Here is a 12,710-nt window from a genome sequence, read left to right on the forward strand (position 1 = left end):
ATGAAGTCTCTCCAGAGGATTTGAACACTTCTTATACAAACAAAGTTACAGAAGTTGCAGCCTGCAAAAGAATCTGTAAGTTGAAGACTGATGTAATTGAGTTGAGAAAACCATACTCAGGAACTTTTGGAAAGGGAAGAATTATTAGTAGGAAGATGTTTCCTGAGGCAGAGATGAGGAAACAAGGGATTCAGGAGTAGAAGTGTCTCATGAGATTTTCCCAATAGAAAAGAGCTATCCAAATACAATGAAGATGATAAATGCTATGAAGATAATAAAGGCTATGAACTTGAACAGCTCCCAAATTCAGAATATCTTATAGTGAACTGGAAAGAATCCTGGCTGAAGTCAGAAAGCCTGGTTCTGAGACCCAGAATTCACTACTTTCTGTGTGACCCTGGGTACATAGCCAATCTCCCTGAGCATTACTTTTCTAATATACAAATTCATTAGATTGCTAATATTTAATGCTGAATGAGTACATATGGGTCAAAATGAATGAGTTGGTGATTAGTATATTGTAAGGTGAATTACAGAGTCTAACATGTTATAAGTGATAAGTGAGGTGAATCGGTTGCAATCAGTATTTGTTTTATTGCAGGTCTCTCTGTCCAGAACACCTAATTGTGTCCAGTATACCTAATTGGATTCTATGGCAAATACAAGTAACGTGACTGAGTTAATTATCATCGGTCTTTTCCAGGATCCAGAGGTACAGAGAGTGTGCTTTGTAGTGTTTCTTCTTGTGTACTTGGCCACAATGTTGGGCAATGGTCTCATTGTCCTGACAGTCAATGTCAGTAAGAGTCTGCATTCCCCTATGTACTTCTTCCTTAGCTACCTGTCTCTGGTGGAGATCACTTACTCCTCTACTGTTGTCCCTAAATTCATCACAGACTTACTTGCCAAGATTAAAACCATTTCCCTGGAGGGCTGTGTGGCTCAGATATTCTTCTTCCACTTCTTTGGAGTCACTGAGATCTTCCTGCTTACAGTAATGGCGTATGACCGCTATGTGGCCATCTGCAAACCCCTTCACTACAGAAACATCATGAGCAGGTCTGTGTGTCGTCTTCTGGTGGCTGGCTCCTGGTTTGGGGGCATAATTCACTCTATGGTCCAGATCCTTGTTGCTGTTCAGCTGCCCTTCTGTGGCCCCAATGTGATTGACCACTATTTCTGTGACCTCCATCCCTTATTCAAGCTTGCCTGTACTGACACTTCTGTAGAGGGAGTTATTGTGTTGGCCAACAGTGGCTTAATCTCTGTTTTCTCCTTCTTCATCTTGGTAACCTCCTATATTGTCATCCTGTTCAACTTGAGGAATCATTCTGCAGAGGGGAGGCACAAAGCCCTCTCCACCTGTGCTTCTCACATCACAGTGGTCCTCTTGTTCTTCGGACCTGCCATCTTCCTCTACATGCGACCATCTTCCACCTTCACTGAGGACAAACTGGTGGCTGTGTTCTACACGGTTGTCACCCCCATGCTGAACCCCATCATCTACACACTTAGAAACGCAGAGGTGAAAAATGCAATGAGGAAGCTTTGGAGGAAGAAAGTGAACTCAGGAGTGGAATAAAAATGAAAACATGTACAAGGTTATTAAGAACAGGACCAAATATGCATTCTATTTTTGGTCAGTTGTAAAGAATAGAACAAAAGTTAACTTATTCATATTTTTTGTGATAGTTAGATGACCCCTTACCCTCCATGTTATCAATCATAACTCTTTCATTGTTGTATTTTGGAGACTTTAAAATTGAGCTGCATTTTTTTTCTTCTTTTGTTGTCTGTAGTTCATATACACAGACTTCAGGAGGGGTCATCTAGACTGGAATTCTAACCCTATCATCTTCTACTGGTACAACCTTGGGTTCATGCCTTTTACCTCTTGGTGTTAGCATGCTGTGGTATGTGGAAAGTCTTTGGTACTTGGAGACAGCAGTTTATATTTTGCTTTGTCTTTTCCTACTGGTGTGATCTTGTGGGAATCTCCGGAAAGCATATCTACTTCATTTGGGGTACCTACCCCATTAATCTAATTCTAATGCCTGAAATTCCATAGTAGGAACTTTATTTCATGACAGTAGGGCATTGTTAGAATGGCCATGTCTCTTGGAGGTGAAATACAAATACTTACATTTGTCATATCTTCTTGATGAATTGATTTATCATTATAAAATTATTTTTGTCCTTTGTTACTATTTTTGGTTTAAAATCTATTGTGTCTGATATAAGGATCAGACACAGTAGATTTGTCTACCCCTGCTTTTTAGCTACCCCTGCTTTTGTTTACCAAGGCATGAGATTTCTTTTCTTTTCCTTTTTAATATTTTATTTATTTATTTGACAGAGAGAGATCACAAGTAGGCAGAGAGGCAGGTGGGGGTTGGGTGGGGGAAGCAGACTCCCGGCTGAGCAGATAGCCTGATGTGGGGCTCGATCCCAGGACCTTGGGATCATGACCTCTGCTGAAGGCAGAGGCTCAACCCAATGAGTCACCCAGGCACCCTGGAATTTCTTTTCTATTGGTTTATTTTGAGCCTGACTTGCCCCTAAATCTGAAGTATATCTCCTATTAGCACATAGTTGGGTCTTTTTTATTTTATTTATTTTTTCTTATTCAAATCAGTCACCATGTACTTTTTGATTGGATTGAATCCCTTAATATTTAGAGTGAATTATTGATATGTAAAAGTAATGTCTATCTATTGCTTTCTGGCTGTTTTTTATTTCCATTTTTTCTTTCTCTTTCTGTTTCTGCCTGCCTTTATAAGATGGTGATTTTCTCTGGTGGTGTGCTTTTGAGAATCTACTCTGGGCTTTTGCTTTGCTTTTATCATGAGGCTTATATAAGATACCTTATAGATAAAATAATCCATTTTAAGTTAATAGCAAATTAACTTTGATTGCACACAAGATATTCATCCTTCACTTATGTATTTTTGATGTCACAGTTTACCTGTTTTTACATTGTATATTTATTAACAAATTACTGTACATATTGTTACCTTAATACTTTTTCCTTCAACTGTTATAATATAGTTAAGTGGTTGTCACATCAACCTATTATAGAATTTGAGTTTTCTAAATCTGATTGTATATTTACATTTACCACTGTGTTGTATAATTTGGTGAGTTTTGTGTCACTAATTTGCATCTGTTCCTTCAGCTTGATGACTCCTTCAAGCATTTCTTGCAAGGCAGGTCTAGTAACAATGAACTCCCTCACCTTTTGTTTGTGGAAGTATTCCTCTCTTTATTTGTGAAGGACAACTTTGTGAGTTGGAATATACTTTGCCTTTTTTTTTTTTTTTCTTTGTCTTTTAAAACTTTGAATGTGTCCTGTCATACTCTCTTGGTCTGCAAGGTTGCTGATAGCCTAATGGGCATTATTTTGTAGGTTACAATTGCCACCCCCCACCCTTTTCTGATTCTCTCTTTATCTTTGTTTTTTTTTTTTTTTTTTTTGGTAAGAGTTTTATTTATTTATTTGTCAGAGGGAGAGAGACAGCACAAAACAGGGGGAGTGGCAGGCAGGGGAAGAGGGAAAAGCAGACTCTCCACTGAGCAGGGACCCTGATGCAGAGTTCCATCCCAGGACCCTGGGATCCTGACCTGAGTCAAAGGCAGACGTTTAACCGACTGAGCCACCCAGGCATTCCATCTCTCTTTATCTTTGGTTTGACGTTTTCATGTAATGTGTCTTGGAGAAAATCTTTTTACATTGAGTTAACTTCTTGTACTTGGGTGTCTAAGTGTGCTGAGGTTTGTGAAGGTAGTTTTCTATCTACAAAATATGCAGAAAATAAAGTTAAGAATCAAGGCAACAAGGCAGGTTCATTCTCTTAATCTCTATGAAGCATGCTTTGGAATTATTTTCAAAAAGAAGAGCTTACTTTTTTGGTGCTGGATACCTGCTCCCCTTATCCTTTAGCCTCTGTGCTGTTTACAAGACACCTGCAGTGATACCTTGGTATTTTTTTTTAAATTTTTTATTTTTTATAAACATATATTTTTATCCCCAGGGGTACAGGGCTGTGAATCACCAGGCTTACACACTTCACAGCACTCACCAAAGCACATACGATACCTTGGTTTTGAAATAGATTTAGTCACAGATGGAGGATTCAGGAATCAAATAGAAAAACTCATATACATCTGAATTCCCTGCTCTGAAGAAGGTCTGACACAGGGCATAAGAGATGCTTCAAAAACCTTCAAAGCTTATAGCCTTTATCGTGTTGGAGAGATGTGATGGGGGCATGTGAAATTGCTATAGAATAATATATCCCTTGGTGACAAAGTGTTGGAGTCCAGATCTCCAGTCACAAAGGCATGTCTGGCATGCACAGGCTTCTTTCCCTGGCAGCTCAGTTTGGCTGACTCTGGAAATATCCTCTCCCCACCGGGATCTCTGAGCTCTGCTGAGGCTGTCTGTACAGAAATTACACCTCAGGAAGGTGTAGAACTGGGCTGGAACACATTGCTGCTCATTTTCTTGCTTGTATATAATTTTAGATACTGCTCTAGCTTTGCTTTGCTATTGTTACAAATAGTAATCTCTCTCTTTGACCACTGCTACTGTTCTGGAAGCTGGCTGTGGATGGGCAGCAGGGGAGGAGCCAGTGGGTAAGAGGAGAGTGAAGTGGGTCTAGTCCACCCTCCACCTTCCATTCCCCTTCTGTGGGAGGAGGAATTCATGAGCTTCCTTCCAAATCTAGCAGCTTGTGATGGCTCAGTGAGGGAACTAGCAGGAGAGACCCTGCTTGACTCCTCTGGTGTGGGATGTCATTGGAGGACAACATGCAAGCAAAGGATGCTGGACAAGGCTGGTCAGAGCAGTTTTATTTGTCAGAATCCACAGAATGAGGAGTTATGTGACAGGAAAGATATAATGAGAAAACATAAGATAGGGCAGATTTATTGTGAAGATTTGAAAAATGCTCACAGAGGCCACTCTGTCTTAGGCTTCTAAGTGCATCCCAGTTTAGGTTTTCTTAACCACAAAACCTGGAAACATGCAGTTACTTGCTGGTTGAGAAGAACACGTGCTTATCTTTCAGGGTCTCTTCCTTGGCTCTGCCAGTTAAAGTCAGAATTAAAGTCACTGCACAGGTGACATGTCTTTGCACTGTTGGTGGTTTACCACTCTGATTATTTCGTTATGAACTATCTCTCAAATGTTTTCCATTTTGATACAGAGTTTCATTTTTTTTGAAGATTTATTTATTTTAGAAAGAGAGTGGGAGTGGAGGGTAGTGTAGAAGGAGAAGGAGAAACTCCGTGTAGACTCCTGCAGAGCATGGAGCCCAACTTGGGGCTCGATCTCCGGACCCCGATATATGACCTGAACTGAAATAGAGTTGGTCACTTAATGGACTGAGCCACCCAGGTGCCCCTGGAGTTTCATTTTTTAAAGTTTTTATTTAAATTCCAGTTAATGTACAGTGTAATATTAGTTTCAGGTGTACAATGTAGTGATTCAGCACTTCCATATGACACCTGGTGCTCATCAAGAGCGTGCTCCTTAATTCCCATCACCATCCCCTCCCCACCTGCCCTCTGGTAACCATCAGCTTGTTCTCTAGAGTTAGGAGTCTGTTTCTTGGTTTGCCTCTCTCTCTCTTTTTTCCCTTCCCCTATGTTTATCTGTTTCATTTCTTAAATTCCATGTATGAGTGAAATCATATGATATTTGGCTTTCTCCGACTTAATTTTATATTATTTAGCATAATGCACTCTAGCTCCATCCACATTATTTAATATATATATGAATATATGTAATATATATGATATATATGAAATATATATATATTATCTATATATGTATGTATTCTTTATCCATTCTTCTATTGATGGACATTTGGGCTCTTTCCATAATTCAGCTATTGTAGATAATCCTAGTATAAACATCGGGGTACATGTGTCCCTTTGAATGAGTATTTTTGTATTCTTTGAGTAAATACCCAGCAGTGCAATTGCTGGATTGTAGGATAGTTCTATTTTTAACTTTTTGAAGAGCATTCATGTTGTTTTCCAGAGTGGCTTCACCAAAGAAGTTAATAGTTTTAAATGGCCCATTATCAGTAGTTCTTTCTGCACCTGTTTAAGACGACTTTCTTAAGTCAAGGTCAAGAAGATATTAATTGATATTTTATTCCAAACCCGTAAAGTTGTGTGTTTGCCACTGAAGTTCTTATTCTGCTTAAAATTAATTGTTGGGTATTAAGAGGAGAAGTTTTGGGTTTATTTATTTTTTCTTATATGGAAAACCAATGTTCTGTTATCACTTATTGAATGAATAGACCTTTTCTCTATTTATCTACAGTACCACTTCTGACATATATCAGATTTCTGTATTTGAATGAGTCTGTTTCTGGGCCAATCCTATATTCTCTTAATTACTGTAGTTTATGTCTTATTATCTGGTGGGGCAATTTCCTCTAATTTTTTTTAAAGGACTAGCTTATCTGTTTGAGTCCTTTAATCTTCTAGACAATTTTATTTTATTATTTTATTTTAATTTTTTTCCCAAAAAAGCCCCATTTTATTACAGAGAGATTCTGGACAATTTTAAATCTAAATTGTCAAGTTCCAAAAAAATAACTTACTGAGATTTTGTTTGGAATTGTATCTATCTATAGATTACTTTGGGAAGAACTTACATTATATTCACAAGTATGGGATAACTCTGATTTGATTACATGTGACTGTAAACAAAGTCCTCTGAAAAATCCAAAAGCATAGAGTTCTGAGACTAATAAGTGACATATTAAACATTTGTTCCCAGGGAAACTGTAAAGTGAGTAGAGGAAGCAGGTCAGAGGAGAGAAATAGAAACAAGGATGCATTTTCAGGTGAATTCCAGCAGAAGATCACTTTAGACTGATTTTGCAGGAGAACCCTGGAGTGTAAATTATGCCTGGAGTTTGATGAGAAGCACGTGACTAGAGTTTTAGACTTTTGCTAAGGACTTCTGTGGGGTTGGTTGGGGCATAAATTCCCAGGCACTTTGTTCTTTCTATTTATTATATAGAGAAAATGGACTCCGGCGCGAGGGCAATATGGGCAACTGTTGGCAGTGAAAGTGCATAAATGTTGTGGGATTTAAAAAAAAAGGATTAGAAAGATATGGATGGGTATGGACGGACCTTGACATTCTCCTTTATTTTGGTGCTCTTTATTTTTATTTTTTCACTTTGGTGTTTAATGTTTTAAATCAAATTGATATATTTCTGCACCCAGCTCCTTGGATTAAATTTATTTGAGGGACGTTAGGACTTTGTTGCTATTTTTAACAGTGTCCTTAAGAAGTGCATCTTCGAATCAATGAAACAAGATGGGTTTGGGAGGGAGACAAACCATAAGTGACTCTTAATCTCACAAAACAAACTGAGGGTTGCTGGGGGGAGGGGGTTTGGGAGAAGGGGGTGGGATTATGGACATTGGGGAGGGTATGTGCTTTGGTGAGTGCTGTGAAGTGTGTAAACCTGGTGATTCACAGACCTGTACCCCTGGGGATAAAAATAAATGTTTATAAAAAATTAAAAATTAAAAAAAAAAAGATCACAACCCCCCCCCCCCCAAAAAAAAATAAAAAAAGAAGTGCATCTTCAGGGGGCTTGGGTGATTCAGTTGGTTAAGCATCTGTTTCTTGATTTTGGCTCAGGTCATAATCTCAGGGTGGTGACACTGAACCCTGCACCAGGCTCCACACTCAGCCCGGAGACAACTGGTCTCTCTCTCTCTGCTCATACTTGCTCTCTCTCTCTCTCTCTCTCTCTCTCTCTCAAATGAATAAATAAATAACTAAAATATTAAAAAAAAACAACCTGAGGGTTTTGAAGGGGCAAAGGGTGGGAGGTTGGGGGAGCCAGGTGGTGGGTATTAGGGAGGGCATATATTGCATGGAACATTGGGTGTGGTGCAAAAACAATGAATACTGTTTCGCTGAAAAGAAATAAAAAAAAAAAAGAATTGCATCTTTTAACTTGTGTCATATAGAGTGTAATGATTTTTTAATTGTATAGCCATCTATGGTACTAAATTCTTACTGTTGCTAATAATTTTTCTGTAACTACTTTTGGGTTTTCTAGTGGACAATCATATCGTCTGGGAATGCTGTTGGTGTTCTTTCTTCCTTTCCTTTTTTAAAAAAATAAAGCAACAATGAGAGGTGACTTTCATCTAGCACAGTAGAAAATAATTTATTTCTGTGAGTATTTTATTTTTTCTTATTTTAAACATTTTGGGGGAATATATTAGATTACTGTGTCAATTACTTTAGTAGTAGGTATAAGACTATTAGGGCTTTGGGGTGTCTGGATGGCTCAGTGGGTTAAGCCTCTGCCTTCAGCTCAGGTCATGGTCTCGGGGCCCTGGGATCGAGTCCCACATCAGGCTCTCTGCTCAGCAGGGAGCCTGCTTCCCCCTTTCTCTCTGCCTGCCTCTCTGCCTACCTTGTGCTCTCTCTCTCTGTCAAATAAATAAATAAAATCTTTAAAAAAAAAGACTAATAGGGCTTTATTTATACCTTTTGAGTTGGTTTTAGTAAATGAGTATATATGTACATATACAGTCCATATGATCAAGACTTTAAAATTTATGAAATATATTCATATTTTAATTTCAGTGGTAGGAGAAGCATCCTTGGGGATCTTCCTTTATATTTGAGAGGTCTGCACTGGATCTGTTTGTTCTAAATTGAGATTTCTTGGGGAGCCTAGTCCCCTGTAATGCTCCTTTGTAAGACTCCTATAGTGCCATGTTTAATTTATAGGTTGACTGTAAGTCCCTAGGTTATCTGCATGCTAGAACTGCCATATACAATGTAAGGTATTTGAGATCTTGCAAAAGAAGAGTGGGGGAGTTCCACATTGTGGGGAAAGTTAATGATAAATTAACCTTGGTAAATTTGCGCATGTTTTAGTAAACTACAGTTTAACATGAATCTCGTCTAGTGGATTCCGTTATATTACCTAGCTTAACCATCTTGAAATGCATATGTGTTTAAAAGCTTCTTAAATTCCTCATATCAGAGGCATTGAGAGGTGGGGGGGGGGCTTAGAGGGGGAAGGGAGGGAAAAAAATGAAACAAGATTGAACCAGGGAGGGAGACAAGCCATAAGCGACTCTGAATCTCAGGAAACAAACTGAGGGTTGCTGGAGGAGGATGGGGTGGCTGGGTTATGGACACTGAGGAGGGTATGTGCTATGGTGAGTGCTGTGAATTGTGTAAGACTGATGATTCACAGACCTGTACCCCTGAAGCAAATAATACATTATATGTTATTAAAAAAGTTCCACAAAGGAAAAAAAAGCTTCTTGCATGTGTGCATGGGTGGCTCATTCAGTTAAGCTTCTGCCTTTGGCTTAGGTTGTGAGTCCAGACTTCTGGGATCGAGGCCTGCATTGGGTTCCTTGCTCAGTAGACAGTCTGCTTCTTCCTCTGTCTCTCCCCACTATTCGTGCTCACTCTTTCTCTCTCTGTCTCTTGCAAAAAATAAATAAAATCTTAAAAAAATAAAAGCTTCTTGCAAATAAGTCTTGTATTGAAAATAATACCAATAGTACAAATGCACACACACACACACACACACACACACACACACAATCCCTTCTGGATGTTGATAAATCTCATTCAAAATGTACGTTTTGCATTATAGTATAAAATATAAAGCCATTAAGGTTAACAACATGTTTTAAAATATTTAATTTCAACTTCTCATTCTTTACATTATTTGATATATTTAAAGTATATCAAATAACTGTTAAACAGCACGTCTAGGTGATTTATAAATGTATTATAAATCAGAACTTTTAGTGATAGAGGTAGATTAAGAAGTTAAAAGATTACTACTTTCTTAATCCACTAGTGTTTTTCATCCTCACACTATTGTAATATGTAATTATTTCTTTGCTTGTTTACGCTCTTTTCTCTACCAGACTAAGCACCTCTCAGGGCAGGAACCCTTTTGGCCTTGTCGGTCTCTCAGCACCTACTACAGTGTCTATCACATAGGAGGAATTACTAACATTTACTGAGTGCATGGTAAATGTAAGGCAGTGTTCAATGTTTTTTACATCATCTCCTTTTCTTTAAGATAAAATCTGCATTAACATAAAATTGACCACTGAAAAGTGTAGAGTGACAGTATATTCAAATTGTTGTGCAAACACCACCTTTATTTAGTTCCAAAATAATTCACCCTTCCCCCCAGAAGGAAACCCATACTTCTTTAACAATAAGTATCATTCTTCACTTACTTTAAGCCCTTGTAACCATTTTGTCTTTCTGGCTTTATTTATTCTGGATATCAGATGTAAAAGGAATCATACATGATCATATGTGGCTTCTTCCACTTACTGTAATGTTTTCAAGATTCATTGCATTGTATCATGTATCATTACTTCATTTCTTTCTATGGATGAATAATACCCCATTGTATAAATAGACCACATTTGTTTATTCAATTACCGGTTGATGGTTATTTGGAATGTCTACCTTTTGACTATTGTGAATAGTGCTCTATGAACATTTGTGTATAAGTACTTGCTTAAATATCTGTTTTCAATTTTTTTTGGATATATATCCAGGAGTAGAGTTTCTGGGTCATATGGTAATTCTGTATTTAACACAAAAATATTTTTTAATTGAATAAATTTACATGTAACATTGTGTAAGTTTAAAGTGTACAGTGTGTTCTTGATACATTTATATATTGTAATATGATTACTGATGTAGATCTATTTAAAACAATATATAATTATATAATGTTTATATTCATTATACTGTGCATTAGATATTTATGGCTTATTTACTATTTATTATATGTTTGTACCCTTAAAAACATCGCTCTTATCCTAACACCCCCACATCCCCTGAAAACTACCATTTCACTAATTGTTTTTTACAGGTTTAACTTGTGTAGATTCCACATACAAGTGATATCATATAGTACTTTTTTTGTCTCACTTATGTTGCTTAACATACTATAGGTCTTTCCATGTTGTCACAAATGGCAGGATTTCTTTCTTTCTCATGGATTAATAATATTCCATTGTATATATGTACCATATTCATCACTGATGGGCATTTGGTCTGTTTTCCATGTCTTGATTATTGTGACTAATGCCATTATAAACATGGGAGGGCAGATATCTCATTGTAATCCTGTCTTCATCTTCTTTGGGTGTATACACAGAAGTGGAATTACTGGATAGCATGGTAGATCAATTTTTAATTTCTTGAAGTACCTCCTATTTGTTTTCCATAATGGTTAGACCAACTTGCATTCTCACTAACAATATATATAAAGGTTCCATTTTTAGTACATCCTCAGCAGTATCTGTTGTTGCTTGTTTTGTTTTCTTTCTTTTCTTTTCTTTTTTTTTTTTTATAAGATTTTGTTTATTTATTTGACAGAGAGAGATATCACAAGTAGGAGAGAGGCAGGCAGATCGAGAGCAGGGGAAGCAGGCTCCCTGCTGAGCAGAGAACCTGATGTGAGGCTTGATTGATCCTAGGACCCTGAGACCATGACCTGAGCCAAAGGCAGAGGCTTTAACCCACTGAAGCACCCGGGCACCCCGTCACTTGTTTTCTTGAGGAGAGCCATTCTAACAGGTGTGAGGTGATAGTCCATTGTGATTTTGATTTGCATTTCCTTCATGATTAGTGATGTAGAGCATCTTCTGATCTGTGTCTGTTAGCCATTTTGATGTCCCCTTTGAAAAAATGTCTGTTTAATCCTTATGCTTATTAAATTTTTTTGTTGTTGAGCTGATATATTTTTGGATATTAACCCTTTATCTGATACATGGTTGGCAAAAATTTTTTACCATTTTCAGGTTGTCTTCATTTTATTTGTTTTGCCATGGAAAACTTTTGAGTTTGGTGTTCCACTTGTTGATTTTCACTTTTTGTTGTTTGTGATTTTGGCTGAGAAAGCTTTCTGATCCCAAATTACATCCACAAAATGAGTTATTATATCTACTAGCTTGACTATGCTATGAGGTTAGGAGCTATGTTATGTGTGTATTTTCTGTTTAATCCTCCTGAATCCTAAATTCCATTCTGTATAATGTCAGCTCAAAGATGTTGCGTCCTCTTAGATTGAAGGATGGACAGACTGAAGGCCAGAGAAGTGAAGTGGTTTTGACAACACTGTAGATTTTCTGAGCTGGATTCTAGCTCTTGATTTCCCCATTCCCCTACCCTTTTCTGAACGACTCTTCTCTTTCTGTGAAAATGAGAGGTTAGATCTGTATAAATTTTTCATTGTCTGTACCAGGTTTTATATTCCACAATTTCAATAAAAATTCAATAGGCTGCCTAGAGTTTCATTTTTACAGTTCTTTTATGCACTCTCTGGGTGATATATGACCAGTGGGAGGAGGAAATAGACAAATGCATGAAGCAGGTGGCACCATGCACCAGCCTGCTACAGTGTAGAGCCAAGCCTCACAGACCATCATTTGAGAATTGGGATGCTAAAAATACCATGGAGGTGTGAGGGCCATGGATGGATGCTCCTGGGAATTTCATTAGGAAAAATTTTAGAAGATTTTTGGATTCACACTTAAAAAAATGACAGTTGAGTCTTTCAACACACTAAGAACAAGGCAGAATTCATCTTAAGCTTCTGAAAAAAAAAATTTCCTAAGCACAAGCTGCTTTGCTTTCCTTACTAACATAAAGTAAG

The 12,710-nt window shown here is 37.6% G+C and overlaps 1 protein-coding gene across 1 annotated transcript; it reads left to right on the forward strand.

Annotated features, from left to right (window-relative positions):
- The first annotated feature begins 652 nt into the window (after positions 1-652).
- LOC131822204 (olfactory receptor 4B1-like) lies at positions 653-1,582 on the forward strand. Its single transcript, XM_059158656.1, has one exon. It carries the CDS (start codon positions 653-655, stop codon positions 1,580-1,582), a length of 930 nt encoding a protein of 309 aa, XP_059014639.1.
- The last annotated feature ends 11,128 nt before the right edge of the window (positions 1,583-12,710 follow it).

The sequence above is a fragment of the Mustela lutreola genome, chromosome 1, assembly GCF_030435805.1.
Source record: "Mustela lutreola isolate mMusLut2 chromosome 1, mMusLut2.pri, whole genome shotgun sequence".
Lineage (NCBI taxonomy): Eukaryota > Metazoa > Chordata > Mammalia > Carnivora > Mustelidae > Mustela > Mustela lutreola.